This window comes from Tachypleus tridentatus, chromosome 13 (assembly GCF_004210375.1).
Source record: "Tachypleus tridentatus isolate NWPU-2018 chromosome 13, ASM421037v1, whole genome shotgun sequence".
Lineage (NCBI taxonomy): Eukaryota > Metazoa > Arthropoda > Merostomata > Xiphosura > Limulidae > Tachypleus > Tachypleus tridentatus.
Genome location: NC_134837.1, coordinates 176,917,247 through 176,935,463, shown reverse-complemented (window position 1 = coordinate 176,935,463; position 18,217 = coordinate 176,917,247). Strand labels below are relative to the sequence as shown.

General features: G+C 35.6%; 1 protein-coding gene across 3 annotated transcripts in view; it reads right to left on the bottom strand.

The window, feature by feature from the left end:
• LOC143239925 (ras-related protein ced-10-like) overlaps positions 1–18,217 on the bottom strand; it is a 54,195-nt gene that overhangs the window by 21,294 nt on the left and 14,684 nt on the right. For all 3 annotated transcript variants that reach the window (XM_076481582.1, XM_076481583.1, XM_076481581.1), the window contains exon 3: positions 11,307–11,421. In XM_076481582.1, the coding sequence (XP_076337697.1) occupies positions 11,307–11,421 (115 nt within the window). The remainder of the gene's footprint in view (positions 1–11,306; positions 11,422–18,217) is intronic.

The following is an 18,217-nucleotide window of genomic DNA, read 5'->3' as shown; positions in this document are numbered from 1 at the left end:
ATGCATAGGAGAGTCTGAAAGAACTTCAATACCCGAGACAATGTAATAGGTGATCATGAAACCCTCTTTTGAAAACCAGACCATTCCAATTTATTCAAGCAAAATATGGTATGGATGGGTAGATATCCCTTCTGCTCTACCCATGAAATTCATCAGTGGTATGGCCTGGTGTGGGGAACTTTACTAAGCAATATCACGAGGTTACTGTTTGGCATTTTATGGTGCAAAGCAAGTAGGCTATTTGCATCAAACAACCAGTAAAAAATAACTGAAATGATTATAAAGTGTAAAAGGAAATTAAGTTAAAACGAAAAACAGTGGCAAATTTCAGATAAAAACTTGAATGGAAATAAAAAGGCCAATGAACCCTTAAAAATTAAAAACATTTGTAAGGTGGACAGTGACATCATCACCAATGACAATGTTCAACGTCTTAGGCAAAACCATGGCAAAAACATGTCTAAAATAGTACCGTCGCTCACAGACGGCACGACAGTAAAATGTGGGCTATTGCAACTTGAGTGTCACACAGACCACACATTGGTACAACAGTTCCAGATAAAAGAAAACAATGAGTTAAAAAAGTGTGACTAGTGTGTAGCCTAGCCAGGGTGTCGTCCTCCTTAAATCCTTCCAGATGCAAGATGGCCAAAGTCCAATAGAAGGTTTTATCTGGAAAAGCTTATCACGTTGTTCACTCCAAGTCGACTACCAACTTGTGCAGAGTAGGAGCTCGAATAGGGCTGTAGTCAATGTATGGAACATGAACAGCATTGACAGGATCAGAGAAGACATACTTAGCTGTGGTGTAAGCGAATACGTTCTCCCGAATACTAACGTAGCCTGTAACCCAGAAATATTGATAAAAGTAGATGATAAAAGAGAAATGGGCCACTCTGTTTTGAATATCGACGAGAATAGGGTGAGAACTAATGTGAAGCAAATTCAGGGCTAGTAGAGAGTTAAGCAAATCAGTATAAACAATACAGTTCGTGTACTGCATGTATTCAACGTGATTCAGGGCAATAGAAATGGCGTACAATTCAGCAGTGATCATAGAAACTGTGAGGGAATCCTGTGTGAAACCAATGAACCACAACAAACCATGGCAAAGCTCACAGTCACGAGACTTTGAACCTTACATATAAATGGAAATGGAAGAATGGTTTAAAAGATGTTCAGCAAATAGAAGATAATACTTCCAATCAGGAATATCTGCCTTCTTCAGATGACTCAAAGAAAAGCTCACACTTGTGGATAGTAATAAGCTATGGTGAGATGGGCTGACGTTAGTGGAGATAGCAACATCGTCCAAGGGCAGACCCAATTCAGTCAGATGTGCCTGGATATGAAGGACGAAAGGAACAATGATGGTCCACTTATTCTGAAAAAGCATGGTCCACTGAGGAAGGAAAGCTCAGCTCCAGGTGAGATGCTGTGGTAAGGATCGAAGTTTAGAAGCATAGAGCAAAGACAGTTACAAATGGCAGAGGTGCAGAGGAAGTTCACGAGGCTCAGTGTACAAGCTCTAGACTGGAGAAGTACAGAAAGCTTCTGTGCAGAGCCGAAGCCCCAGATGGTATAAATAATAGGAGATGACTGTATTAAGTGTGGTTCACGTGCCTTATTGTAGGATTTTCTCCAAAAGAAGAGAAGCGAGAGAAAAAGTGAAGTGTCAAATTTGAGTAAAAGTTACTTTCAGCAAATTCCTGTGGGAAATGAACAATGAAAAATAAACCAAATGGATCAAACTATGAACCCAATTTATGAGGGAAGATGGGGATAGATCCACTAGAAGAAGAAAACTGCCCTGGGATAGAGACAAAAATAGTAACCAAGGAATTAAGTTGTATGGGCATTATAGCAGTAGAAGGCATGAAGAACCACATTAATATCCTAGTCTAGAAGAGTAGGTTGTCAAGAAGGATGAATTCAGAATGAATGGATTAACATAGTAAAGACAGGTGAAGCAAAGTTTCTATGGTAATGAGAAAGACGAAAGGTACGAGACAAAACTGCCAAATAACCCCAAATTAAGAAGAGTGAAGACTCATGTTTGAAAAGAAATGCCAGAAATTTAGACACACCACCCACAGAAGGTCATATAATTTAAAATCCCTGAGAATGTAAGGACTGCTTGTGAGAGACCAATGACCCAAAATCTCCAAGTGATTGACCATTGAAACCCAATCCTAAAAAGATACATCCATAAACAGATGCAAGTACGGACAAGAAGGAAGAAGTGGAATGGCCACCAATGTATAAGAATTGGCCAACCACCAAATGCAGATCATCCACTAAGAAAGGAGGAAGTGTAATAGAAGTAGCAAAGGGATACCAAGCAAGGTTCCACTGATCACGCAGAACCCAATATAAGAGATGCACATGTGCATGACCTAGTAGGACCTGTAATATCATGGAAGACCACATCCTCAAAAGTAATAGAACCTCAGGAAGCAGACAGGATGTGGCAAACTAACAATTCCATGGAACAAAATTAGGGAGGAGAACGTTAGACCCGACTGAAATGAGTGTTGGTACTTGGTGGAATGGAGATAGGACTTCTCCAATTTAATAAACCAGCCCACCTCAGCAGCCACCTGAAGGAACTGACAAGTATGACTGACTGACCCCAGTTGGGAATGGACCAGAAGACAGTCATCCATATAATAATAGAAATGCAGCTCCAAGACATGAAGAGGAAGAGTAAAACCCATGGCTACCCAAGAGAAAACCCAAAGGTAAAAATGCAAAACTGGTATACCAATGCATGATGAATGAACTGAAGCTATCGTTGAGACCATGTTGAGATGAGAATATGCAAGTAAGCATTAGTGACATCCATCTTGGTCATCCTTAATGCTGGAGAAAATGCCACTGGAGAGGAAGATAAGACTCCATGGTGGAATGGTAAAGGTTAACAAAGCAATTGAAGCTGGACAAACTGATGACAAACCTTCAGTCCCTGGATTTCTTGGAAACAGCAAATAGTTAGGAGTAAAACCCAGCAATTGATGGGGAACAGATTTGACAATCTGTTACGCGAAGATGTCCTGGACAGCCTCTGAAAGACGCTGAAAAACAATGAGACTCCAAGGTGAAGGAAATGAAATTTGTACAGGAGCAAAGGGAGGTGTAGCAAGAAATAAGATATCGAATTCTTCTGGCAAAACTTGAAAAACTCAAACATCATAAACAAAAAAGGTGACATTGAGGGAAAAAGGCTGCAAGTCGAGCTCCTATTGGATCAGACTTTTAACAGGTGCAGACGTGACGTGCGTCATTGACGAAAACGACAAGCTGTGTTGCCTCTAACAGGAGGGACATAATAAAGGTTTGGAAGCAGTGGAAACCATAACAGGTGCCACGTGTTGGGATAGGGTAGACTGTTGTTGACTGATGCCACCCGATATTTCAAAGACTTTATGATCATATAATAGACAAAAAACTTTAAAAATGAAGTCATATGTATATCCATAATTTGTAGTTAAATAGGCCATCGATAAGACAGCATCCAAGCCAGAAGGTCCCAACAACAGAGAAACCAGATACGTACTGCCAGAGCCAAAAACAACAAAGGAGTCAACATGGAGGCAAGGAGGAAGAGGATGTTTAAAGAAAATCCCTCAGGATTCCTGTAAAGAACCTCAGATTGGAGATAAATAGTAGAAGGGTACCACAAGAGTCATAAGGATAACACTTAGGAAAATTGGAAATGGGTAAAACTAATAGAAGATTCAGAACCCATCTCCAAATGAGCAAAATAGAACCCAACAATTTTTGATCAAGATAAAGATAGTATACATGATGATAAGTGAGAGTACACCGATCCGAAGCCATGGGGACAAGGCATGCTAATGTCTTCGTTTAACTGGAAGGCACATTTTTCAGCATGGACCCAAATGTCAAGGGAGGGGAACCAAATAGGATTGGGAGGAATATCAATGTAGTAAAGAATGATGTAGGTCATAAGAAATAAGGGCAAGGGATAAAACATCACATACCTGAGAAATAAAGTGAAAAAATCCCGTAGAAGATCCAATTTAATCCTAAATAAAGGTATGGAAAGACATAGTAAAATCAGGAGGTGGAAACAGGTGTTGACGTCCTTCTCATCCTGAAGAGGAACAACATGTTCAGGAGATAGTGGGGAAAAGTCTGAGATAGAGGCTGGACCATTTAATTTTCAACATCCCTATGAATAAGCGTTGGTAAATCTTCCATTGGGTCACTTTCACCCGAGGCCTGAGATAAAGCACCTGTTGAAGTTAAGACACCTAAAATAGTAAAATTAACTTTGGAATCCATGCTTCAAGATTTGATAAAAAGGCAAATGTATATTATAAAAGGCAACTATAATGACGTAGAATTCAGGTAATTCAAATGAAAACTGACAGTTTATAAAGTATAACTACTTCAAGAAGAAAGTGCATCTCAAATTGAAATCAGGTCAAAAAAGAATACGTTCGAGAACAAACACTGCAAAATGAGAGGTGACAGTTCGGTAGAGGCACATAGAGGGAGTAACATGCGCCATTTGAGTATACTCTGCTCCTGTTGGTGGATAGGGGACCCATGTTGATTTACATGAGACACGTTGGAATAACTTGATTCCAATAAGGAGAAGCAGAAGGCTTGTGGGTATGTGTAAAGAAAATGTTCCCAAAAATATATGAAAAATTATCCAACAGATTAATATTAATTATTATTAAATCTTACAAGACGCAATTACTGTATATTTCAAATATTCCACAAAACATCAGTTTGATATAATATTCATGTTTTATACAACCAATGACGAAAAAAATCTAACCAACATTTAAATTTATTTTACGTTGATGCCAAAGTTGTTATTTCATTTTAGTTACAGTTAATCTGATGTGCACGTCATTTTTAAACAGTGATGACATGTCTTTTAGTACTAATTTCGACTTAGACCTTTCTACCGATAATTGTGACAAAGTAACGATAATGGCATAGTAAACAACGGGTGCTTGAAAGATGAAAGTTATGAGAAACTTCCTTACTAAGTCAAACTTTTTTTTTTTTAACAAGGTCATTGACCGTTACTAGGTTAAGGTTTAGGCACAAAGACAGTGAGAATTAGTTTATTAGGTTTGCACCCCAACTTAGTTCCCATCTATACTGGCGAAACTTGAGGTTGTTAAGATTAACGACCACGTGAAAGTAAGGCATCACATCCTGGTTTCCCATGCTGATTTACAAGCAAAAGTAAAACAAAAATGAGCCCACAGCCAGTGCAAATTGTAGTGTAAGTACAATAAATAAACTTTATAATGATCGAATGATAATATGTTCTTATATAACCGTAGACTGTTGTTTTGAGTTTAGGTTACACAAACGAACAATAAAAAAAACAAAAAACACACATCACGCCATAACGATGGTAAGGAAAGCACTGAATAGAATCGGGATATTTTCCACAGAAAGTTTCATATCTCACGGTATGAAACTTTGGTGTGAAATATAAACAACTCTTCTTTGATATATATTTCAAATCATACCAAAAAGTTTAACTTATATAATTACTGTTGTTCTTTTGAATTAAGCACAAAGCTATACAAGGGACTATCTGTGCTCTGCCCACCACGGGTATCGAAACCCGGATTTTAGCGTTGCGAATCCGCAGACATACCGCTGAGCCACTGGGGGGGCTATGTAATTATAACTTGGAACATGTTAAATCGGTCGAAGTCATTATGCTAATTGATTTTCAACTTTAAGGAGTTATTATAATAATAATAATGACGAAAGTTAGCTTAAGGAGTCAAATCTAATATGCTAAGCCTAATGAACAAAGGCAAAACAAAGAAGCTTCTTATTCTGTTTTTAGGTTCATCAGTTAGATCAATTGTTACTGATCGGTTGTTAATCGCTGTTACTGGTATGAAGTAACATCTCACATTTATAGATTTATTAGCTGTGGTTTTTAAAACTAGAACTTGTAAATATAAGTTACTTTATTTAAAACGACTATTTCGATGATAATTATTTTGGAATGATAACAAATAAGTCACTTCAAATTAAATAAATAAACCAGAAAACTTTTTCTTGGTCAAATGTCTTTATAAAGCCCCGAGGCCAAAATCTTTGCAACAGCTTACATATAATACAATGACAATCACAATAGCATACCGCCAGCGTGCATAATTAAGTCGTTGTTGTGAAGTGTGCGCAAGCAATGTTGGTTACATCACGTGTATTTTAATCCTTTTTAAGAAAAGAAGGAAGATTAACAAATGGTCACAGAAGGGATAGATTAAACACAATAAAAACTTGTAACGTACAAAAGCCTAAACGAAGTTAGTTTTTCCAAGAAGTTACCAACTGATTCTAGCTAATCTAGGGTTGAAGTGCAGAAAAGAACTACGAGCGAAACAGCACTACACAAGATAACTGAAGTGTAAAGATGTGTTTTTGAGTTGATGGATTCACAGGAAATGAACTAGAATTAGTTTCTTTTAAAATTTTGAATTGATTCATAACAAATAAGAGAATATTTTTACTTTATTATTTTACGTTAATTCATGAGTGAGGTTTCCTTTGCAATTTTACAATGTTTAATAAACAAAGAAAAGAATATCCCCCTGTAATGTTGAAACAATTCATGACGAGTCAGAACAAGGTTGGTTCATTACGATATGTAAAGGATGAACGTTCTTTTGCAATATAAAATTGATTCATAATGAGTGCTAGAATTAATTTATTTTTCATTTTGGATTGATGAGTGAATAAGATTTCCTGTTGATTCGTAACAAACGAGAAGTGCGTTTTCCTCTAACTTCTGATTGGTCCATAAGAAATGGGGGAAGTTAGTTCTACTTTGTAATTTCAGGTTTGTTTATAACGAATGATAAAAAAAGTTTCAATTTGGGCTGTTTTATAAGAGACCAGAGAAACAAATATAGATAGCTCGCTTCCACACATGCTGATATCTGAGAATAGAAGGGCATCTACTACTAAGTACACTATAAATATATTTATCGTTTTCAAATTGCTATGCTATTCTTATGATACTATAAATAATAGTTCTAATATCTTTACAGTTACTATTAATAATTCAATGTATGGTTACACCTTTTCCAACATATTTTGCTGTTTTCATGATACTTGGAATTAACATTTTGTATTACTGTATTAACCTAACTCATATTTGTCTACATATATTTTAGTATAACCAAACTGCAAAGTGCTGCTTTTATTTGTTGTTTCTTTCAAATGTTTGACGACTCCCAGTATTTTTCATATTAAGTTTACGCCTCAGTGACGCTTCGTTTTTGTTCTTTTAACTCGTTTATACAGAAGTAAATTGGAATCAAACATTATAATACAATTTATTGGCTCTTTCTACACATTTTGCTTAAAATCCGTAGAAACAGATTATTAAAAATATCTATACGAGCCAAATATTTCAGTCCTTGCGATATCACACAAAATACTCACACTCCGGACATTAAATTATAAGTGCGTTATAAGAGACAACCAGTTCCTTACTATGTATGATGGGTGGTAGGAAGGTACTCACTGACTGCTTATTTTCTGGTCAGTAGTCCAAACTCATGAAGACGGCGGCAGATTATAGCTTTAGTAGCTTTGCCCTAAATATATTTCAACTACAGCAAGAAAAAAGGTGGAATATAGTAATATTTTAACAACACTAATAAGCTTTGAAGGAGTTAATTGAGATCACTTCTAATCAAAACAAGTTTTAATGAATCGGTGAAAAATCAGTAAGAAAACATCAGTTTGATCGAGACACACATGTGGAAGTGAAGGACAAAGTAGAGCTTACTGTCAAGTAAGCGCTTTCGTTGAAAAATACGCTTGGGATTAACATACAAAACTGTAACCCGTGTACAAAGTACCGATGGAGCCTGAAAAAATATGACCCGGGGGCTGACTGACTGGTTCTCAGTGTTACACGTGTGTAACAAAACCGCGAGAATCTGTCTGTCTGGCACCTTCTTTCAGTGGACGCACATGTTAAATGTAAAATATTCTAAAACTTTGTAAACCAACTCAAACACGAATTTCTCTGTTGTTTTATTATTATTATTATAATTACGAACTTACAACGCTATCAATGTTCCAAAGACGATCCTTATTATACAAAGTGGAGATGAACAAAATAACTTAAGGGTTCCTACAACAACAACAAAAAGAAGAGAAAGCGTGCACGTGTTTTTACAGTAAAGCTACACTGGGTATTTTGCTGTATTCGCTGAGAGAAAACTAAAGCTGCATTTTACAATTTAAAGTGCAGTAGACTAACCGCTGTCTCACCAGGGGATGAGAAAGAGAAAGAAAGAGGCTGTTTGTAAATAATTACTCTGATAAGAAATAACACAAGTTCACAAATTGATGGATGTGAACTATCACGAATTCGTTAAATAACGTACTTTCTTCAAGGAATATGACTGAATGGTGGCAGTTATAACAAAATCGGTTATTTAAAGTCACTTTCGATCCGTAACCTATAGAATCTGAATTTTTCTCACACAAGTAATTTTATTCTTTTTTTATATAAATAAATTTATAGATTTTGTGCAGACAGGTATTATCCGTCTTATAAAAGATGTATAACCATTTGTTATATTATTAATATTCAAGTAGTGTCCTCTTGGGATCTGAAAAGTTAATAGCCAATTAAAATGACAATATAGATGTTGGTTATACGCTAATAGCAAACAATTTTTCAAGTAATATTCTACACACACGTACATACACGATTATGGAAACAGTGAAGAAAATATGTATTAGATTGAAACATTAAAGTAGCGACAGTTCTTAATAGCGTGAAAGTGAATTTTACCAGAAGATAACCACGTATTAATAGTTTATTCTGTGACTAGCTGTCATCCAACTAATCAGAAAGTGCTATAATATAAATACAACGCGCACAAAGCAGAGACGGTGATATTATGGCCAATGGTAGTAGTGTTTTGCAAACATGACAAGTTCGTATCCCCGTCACACCAAACATGCTCGCCCTTTCAGCCGTAGGTGCGTTATGATGTGACTGTCAATCCCACTATTCGTTGGTAAAAGAGTAGCTCAAGAGTTGAGACAGTGGGTGGTGATGACTAGCTGCCTTCCCTCCAGTCTTACACTACTAAATTAGGGACGGCTAGCGCAGATAGCCCTCGCGTAGCTTTGCGCGAAATTCAAAACAAACAAGTAAACACAGCTCTTAAGCTAAATCATCGTATGATAATGTTTAATTGATCAATATTACTCTATTGGGGTAAGACTGTAGTAAGACTTAATGGTTTAGTAGGCACAGAATTCAAGACTAAATAAGGTACATGAAACTGACATTCTTAGTAATAGAAGTGAAAAAGGTAGAAATCGAAGTACCTCATAAGAGAAATGGAATATTTCAGAGTACGTTCTTTACGAGATAAAGCCCGTCGTATAAGGATCGCGCTAATGACCGTACTTATAAAATACAGATGTGAAAAATTGTATCAATAACAGTAAGATATCCATTAGCACGAAGTGATATCATCTGACGTGCAATTGCTCAAAAAACTGCCGCTGGGAAGTGTAAATATATCCAAGACGTTGGAATATATATAGTGTGACCACGTATAGCCCGTTAGGACTAATATGTATGCATGACTATGCAGTGAAAACTAACTTCGAAATCTTAAAGCTATACAAATCGTATGGCAGGACACGAATCATATAGCATGACTTTGAACAAATGTGTCATAACAAATGCCTCACTTGAAAGGCAACAAAATAAAAAATCTTTTCCCGAGTGTAGCGGCCAGTGTAGAAAGCTGATTCAGATGTACGCTAAAGGGTCTAAACCGTTGTCACGTACTTTATAACTGTATCAGCTAGGTTGACAACTTGAATGGGTTCAGATTTTATCATATTTTACAAAATTGTTTTAAGAATTATGAAATGACTTTATATAAATTAATACCGTAAAGGCATCCCGTGGCACAAAAAACAACAGTGGAACTTGATAAATAGTTCAACAGAAAGGCTGTAATAAGCATCGGTTGGCGTAATTATTTTCAATTGTTTAGGAGTTAGTATATAATGAAAACAGTATTTCATTAAAATTGTAATGTCGGTTTTTTGTGTTTGGTGTATAGATGTTATTAATATGCATATACGTATACACAATAATACACACACACACACACACACACACAACATAACCTCAACAAATAGCTGCGTGTTGTGTTCACATTATTTTTAACAAATAAAAAGTGTTTATTCATGTTCAAAACTTTCCCTTATGTTGAATGCATGACTGACAGTTAGTTACAACTATTTTTTATTTGTTTACATTTTTTTATTGTTCCTATATCACCAACGGTATGCAATGTGCGATCTTTCCTAGCGGGTATAAGCTTGAAGCAATAATAGCTGTGTGTCTAAACAGCTATATATAAAACCATCCAGTCAAATCCCTATTTGTGCAAAATAAAAACATAGTAAAAAAACTTGGCAAATAAAATAACGCACGTGACTCTATCGAACAGTGTCATGCTCGCTTTATAAACATAAAATAAAGTGTAGTTGTGTAAAACATCAATGGGTCGCACAAATTTGAAAATATTTGCATTAAGGGTTAACTGTAGTAGTTTCTACTCAAAGCAAGCTATTTACAAAAATTATAACCACAATAAGCCCTGTAGTGAATATAGCTAATTAAATATACTGTTCTTAAATACTTATTAAAGATCAGAATGTATTATTATGGTGTGAACCTTTTTTCACGTTGATGAAGCACGATTAATTAATTATAGTTGTCATCTGACATTAGTTAGGCCTATTGTAGTTTTTAACATATAAAATAGATTTCCGATCATTATTATAGTTGTTGTGTCTCAGTAAATAATGTTCCAACCATTACTGTGTTTGTTTTTTTCTCAGTTAATCTGATGAGCACTGGATTGAGCAAAACGCGTCGTCGGCGATGGATCTGGTAAGTATAAGGGTTGTAAGACTCTTATCACATACTTTTCTAAGTATTGAAAACCTCCAAAGATGTAGCGAAAGTATGCAGCGTTAAAAACATACTAGGCCTAAAACTGGCGTCTAATATTGTTTCCTCAGATGGGCACGCCGTTACCAACATTTTCGGTCGTAATCCCAATAAAACCTCGTGAGGTTCGTTCAACTTAGGGGATTTTGGTTAGTCCTAAATTCACACTATAAACAAACAATTCAAAATAATCTTTATAATAAAAATAGAGTAATAACAGAATGAAACATAACAAAAAGAGATACATTATATATTCTAACTAATACTGTTAACTTACACCAGGATATGAAAGTGGTCGTAACCGTTCATAATCCTCCTGACCAGCAGTATCCCAGAGTGTTAAACTAGCTCGAACACCGTCGCATTCTATATTTCCTGCATAATTATCGAACCTGTAAATAAACAAACAGATCCATATAGAGTTAGAGAAACAATGAAATGTGCTGTAAAATAAGCGCTCAGTGGCAGAACAAGGTTTAAAAAAAGCAACAAAAACGTTTGGCAGTAATGATAATTAAGGACGGAAACTACAAAATTGATATAAAATATTCCATTTGGTCCGTTTATCATTTCTGATAAAAAACATTCATGTTAATGTCTTATGTTTTCGTGTGTTTATTTTTTTAATTTCGCGCAAAGCTACACGAGGGCTATCTGCGCTAGCCGTACCTAATTTAGTAGTGTAAGACTAGAGGAAAGGCAGCTAGACATCATCACCCACCGCCAACTCTTGGGATGCTCTTTTACTAACGAAAAGTGAAATTGACCGTAACATTATAACGCTCCCACGGCTAAAAGGGCGAGCATGTTTAGTGTGACGGGGATTCGAAGCCGCTAATGTCTTGAGTTTCATATATTTTTTTTGACAAGTTAGCGATTTTTATAACGCTATATACAATACTCTAACAGGGATTTATATCCACATTGTAGCAGTATAAATATATTGTTCTAGTTATATATTACAGCAGGATTCTTAACACTGTTCTTTGAAAGGGGGATTAGCCATGAACGATTCTTCAACATGACATATCTTTAAAATTAAAAGAAAAACTTCGAATGTTAAAACGACATAGGTATTTATATTTAAAACAAAAAGGTGTGGCTACATATTTTAACTGATAAAAATAATATTTTTGGAGATATTAAATATTCATAAAAATAAACACCGCAAGTTTCTCAATAACATTTTACGAAATGCGTTCTTTTTCTCTCCCTACATGAAAACACACACACATATAAATAATTTATACATATGTGGTATACGAATGCACTGCATATTTCTCCTTTCTATGGAACTTAGTTATTTTGAATTTAGTATTTAAATAATAATGTGTGTTAGTTTTGGCATGAAACACTTAATACAGAAAGACGTTGAATTTTCTCCATGTTAGCACTTCCTTGTATTTACATCTTGTACCTGAAGTAATCAATCGCACAAGTCTACTAAAATGATGCAGCCTTTTTACGCTGGCCAAGTGGGTTATGTCTGCAAGTCCCAGTTGACAGTGAGAAAGTGACTGGTCATATGGTGACGCAGTAAGAAGATAAAGAAACCGAAGTTTCGCGCGAGCCCAAAACCTCGTCCTTTGGCCAGTTGTTTTTCACAATGTCTATAGTTTAAGGAATTTCTCTCTGAAATCCTACACTTTATTCAAGATGTCAACTTGTCCACGTAACTACACAAAGTGTTATTGTGTTTGCAGTATTTTATTTGTTCTATTTAGTTAAATTTTTCCCAGACTTAAGCTCAGCCAATATATATATCCAACATACCATACCTTGTGAAATCTCCCACTACCAATTGAAGCTTTCGAGTTAATTCAGAATATTTAATTATTTCTCCTTACAGGGTTTAACTTTCTTTGAAGAAAATTTCATAGTCCTTACTATAGCCACGCGGAAGATTGTTGAATCTAAAGTTATAAAGAAACAATAAAAGACTTATTCTTATCGATCTCTTAGGGTGACCTTAACTTATATTCCAGTTGTATAAAAGGTGAATTTTTCAACATTCACTTACGTCGTTAGATTTATATTGGAAACTACATGCAAAACTACTTTTCTATGTCGATTACACTGGCCAACAATTATTTTTATTTGCTACTAGAAACAAAAAGGGATCTTCAATAGCTGACACTTGAAATTGAACTATAATACTTTTCCCCCTTTATATTAGCTATATTTTTTGAGCGCCAGCATTACCAGACGTGGGGCGCGCGAATATCGATTTAATTTTATTAATTATTAGAATCCCTACCGATGTACGGTACCTTTAAAATTATTTTTGGTGGGATGAGAGTAAATTAATCTATGAATGCTTAGGCCTGGTCAAATCCATCAAACAAAAGGATTTGACCGCCTAAGTCCAAAGCTGTAAGCAGATTTAAAATCGGTTAAGAGGTGATGGAAATATGAGCTGAAAGTTTGTATTTGAAAAAACAAACTCGGGGCCATTTTATGAGCCGATATGCCGCGGCTGAAAAGGCAACTGTTTCTGAGTGCTTTGACGATGCCGATTCTAAACCCGTGTTGAAAATTACTGAACATCTCTAGTTTTAGGGTTATGATATATCTATTAAAAATATTCTAATATATCATGTAAATCAATTTTTTTTATTTAATAGCTCTTCTTATTAATTGAAAATGCCATTTAAGAATGTATAATCTGCGTGCTTTGCTAAACTTTTAATATTCTGAGCATGAGCAGCAGGAATCGATGGTATAATTTTCTCATTGTTGAAAAGTACAGCTTTCGGAATAATTTTAGACGACTTGACAAAAGTCACCAATTTATAGAATGATGTTCAGTATCTAATTCTTCCATTATTGTATCAATGTTGGTTCAGAAACACAACGTATCATGCATACTGTCTGTGGTGATAAGCAACACACTGGTGGCGATTTTGCTAAACTTAATATGTTAAAAACAACACACACTTCTGAAGTATGTAAAAAACTACATGAAATATTTCTTATTCGACCTCAAGAAAAACTGGATTAGATTTGTTGTTAATGATAAATATCTTCGGCCAAAAGTCCAGTTGAACAATAAAAAACAAACACAAAACGAATGATAAAAATAATCGCAGAGCTTTAAAAATAAAAATCATTGGGCTTTCCTGGAATTTTGGTTGAAGAGAGACAGAAGAACGAGGTTCTTTTGAACCCAGTAGAGAACAAAAATTTGCATAAAAATATATATACTTGAATTGATAGTTCAACCACCATAAAATGTGTATACACTAAAGTTCTACTATAGAGTAAAAATACTCTATAATACAGCTTGTGTTGAATTGGAACACAAATGTCTTAAAGAAACAAACCTGTATAAGCTATAACTTATGGTGTCTGGTATTATCTGGTGATTAAGGCGCTCGACTTGCAGTATGAGGGTCGCGGGTTCGAATCCCTGTTACCAAATATGATAGCCATTTCAGTTGTGGTGCGTTATAATGGTACGGTCCATCTCCTATTTATTGATAACAGTAGCCCAAGAGTTGGCGGTGGGTGGTGATGACCAACTACCCTTCCTCTAGTCTATCGTAGCTAAATTAAACACCCTGTTTAACGATAAAAAACAAACTGAACTATGATACACCAAAGACAGGTGTAAGAGACAAATTAAAAGTGGAGGGGGCAAGTGTGGTTTGAATAATCGAAGCGGGGAAATGTGACTCGCATACACAACATTTACAGTTGGAGTCTGGGGCTCGCCTTAGGTGCTCTGAAGTTCTTACGTTCTGGGTTAAATTTTATGTATTCTACTTCTTTTCCTGGGAGTTTCTGAATTTGGGGTAGATTAACATATGTGAGGAGGGGAAGCTGACTTTCTGGCTACCCACTTTCTACGCCACTGCCAAGACATGGTTAAAACAAAACAAAAACTAACATGTTTTTGAACACGTTTGATGTACAAACTACATATAAGAATAGTTTTCATTATGAAACATGCTATTTGTTTAAAACCAAGTGCTTTTAGTGAATAATAAGCACATTGCGAGAAGCTTTATACAAGAGATACTGGGAAAAGAAGACGCCCAACTGAAGAGTGCATGAATGATTTGAAATAGACAGGAAAACCTGTATATCCATGTTTTAACACATCACAAGAATTATCCATCACGTATTATGAATCAAACGCCGCACATCCTCCAAACCATATCCGGATTTCACTTGTAAAAGCGTACCAATTTGACGACTACAATTAATGTTTTATTTTATGATTTTTTTACAACAGTCCAATTACTTTAATTCTATAATTTCCTCTGCAACATTTGAAAAAAAAATGTAATAAAAATAAAATATACTTTGGTGTATTAGGCGTCGAAGGATTTGGTTTGAATTTCGCGCAAAGCTACACGAGGACTATCAGCGCTAACCGTCCCTAGTTTAGCAGTGTAAGACTAGAAGGAAAGCAGCTATTCATCATCACCCACCGCCAACTCTTGGGCTACTCTTTTACTAACGAATAGTGGGACTGACCGTCACATTAGAACGCCCCCACGGCTGAAAAGGCGAGCATTTTCAGTTTGACGGGGATTCGAACCCGCGACTCAAAAATTACAAGTTGAGTGTTTTAACCACCTGTTCATGCCGGGCCTTGGCTTCGGAGGGAAAGCAAAATGTTTGTTGTGAAATTCAATAAAACATTTAAAATACATTTTCAAAAACAACTTCGCATTCCAGTTCACGGCAATAGTTAACAATAACATAAATTTCTAACAAGCGATAAGACTAGGAACGTTTTCGCGGCACCATCTTCCCCACTATTACAGAAACAAGCAGAACAATGTGCTGTTTGGTATGTTTTACCTTTACAAAATAGTAGTTAAACGGTCAAGTCACAGAACCCTAAAGTTCAGACATAAACTTCTCTAATTTGCAACTACTGACCAAAATGAGAGGACAAATAGCCAACTGAACCTATCGCCTACTGTTAATCGTACAACGGGATTCATTGTCACGGTTACAACCAAGGCATATTTATACGCTTTAATTACAATATGCGAAGCGTTCAACGGTATATCACGGCTCGAATCTTAGAACTTCCAATAAGTTGCAGCTTCAAGGTGAATTAATTAGAAAGTGTTAATGTATACCAAACCAATTTTCATAGAAAGCTGCGCTTTACTTCACAAATACAACTTTTATCAGACAGGTGTATAAACTAGGTGTATTTCTACAGTGTCTCCGAAAGTGTTCTGTTTAAAGAGTACATAAAACCAAAACTAAGAGTAACAAAACACTTTTTTATTGCTTTTGCAGTTCATATGATATGCGTTGTGGCCTGCTGAGTATATAATTCTTATCGTGATTCAATGCATGCCACGTTTTACTGACGTTACGACAGTATAAACTGCAACATTGTCCCTTACATGACGTCATTTTAGTGCCTGCTGACTGACTGACAGACAGACGATACACCATTACATTGTGGTTAAAACAGGCGACTTGCTTCTCTCACAAAAAATAGTTATAAAAATCTTTGTCACGATATAAATTGAAAGGCATAAATGTCATTTATCCAAAACAACTTACACACAAACTTTATTTTTTAAGAATTAAAATACTTTGGTATGTGATAGCGCTTAGTGGTGTACGTCACATTTTTATTATGAGAGTCTAAATGACGGCATAAAAGAATATAACAGCTATCTTTACCAGTATCAACAGCCACATTGCCTTGTTTATTTTCAAATTTAGAAATAATACAAATTTATTTTTTCTTTTATGCAGCTCTTTTCTAGAAATAGTAACTTTGTGTAAGAACTGGCCCACATTATTACATCGGGCTTGTTGTGAAAACGATTAGCGAGATACAACTCGGTGATCAAAAGGCTAATGGTTTTCGTAACGTTTCCGTAAAAACGCATTCTACACTGACTTCGGGAGTCGTTAAGGGTCTATAAAAGTGAATGGTAAATTCCACTATTTATTCAGGTAATAGTAGTCTAAACGTTGGTGGCTCGTGTTACTGACTAGCTGCATTACCTTTGATATATTAGATTCGAATTAGGGACGGTTGTGTGATGATATCCCTTGGTATGAGTAACACTTTTCTTCATTTCTTTAACATATTATCTTACAGTTTCAACACTATGCCAATTTGCCTGATATCTATTTGTGCATGTGTTTGTTTCAGTAAATTTCAGAGGACGCTAGTGTGCGCTAAAACATGGCCTTCTATTTAGATTAACGGTAAAGAACAATTGAAATCTGTCTCTAATAACACGTTGAGAACATATGGCATGTTAGAACAGGACCCTCTTTACTACAAACTGTGTCGCTCTAGTGAGCAATATATTATTATACTCCTGTCGCAACTATTAAACAATTACTTTAAGAGATACAACTTGACAGTTAATACTCCATTAATAACTTTATTACCACTAGAGATGGTAACCCTTACACGATGTAGTAACTGCTACTAATTTATCATTTAGGTGTTTTTTTGTTTGGTGTGTGTTGTTCAACATGATAAATGACCATCTTCTTTGTGACGGCCAATAACAAGACACAAACACGTACCATCCTCGTGTAAGGATCAATACTGCACGAATCCCATAGAGGCTATTTTGTTTGTTGTTAAGCGCAAAGCAACACAACAGTCCATACTGTGCCTACCACGGGTATCGAAACCTTGTTTTTGGTGTTACAAGCCTTCAAACTTAGCGCTGGGACATCCTATAGAGGATAAATCATGTTTTCATGTAACTGGTATATATTAAGCTGGTACATAGTGTTTATTTCTCAGTGTTCTTTAATTATCCATCATTACTTTAGTACAGTGGTTTTTAAACTGTATTCCGTGGAACCACTTGGCGTTCTTTTTTCTTCTTTAATTACTGAGTGTTGGTTTCTCAGGGACAAAACATTTTTAAAAATCAAATAACGCCATGGAGACAAGCAGGCGTATTCATCATATTATACGAGTAATTGTGTTAGCTCTAAGTCGTTATTCTATGAAATACTTATTATTGTATTGTTTGTAGAAAAGATATTTACTTTAATTTTATATAAACAAATAACATAATATTTTTGCATATTTATTCGCAATTTACGCTTAGAGTACTGTTACGAACTTGGTCACTTTCTCCTAGACAACGCTGTAAGGATGGGTTAATGGTTGGGATTCTATTACGGAAGGAATAAAAGAGAGTTCCACGGCTTTGTAAAGTTAGCGTATAA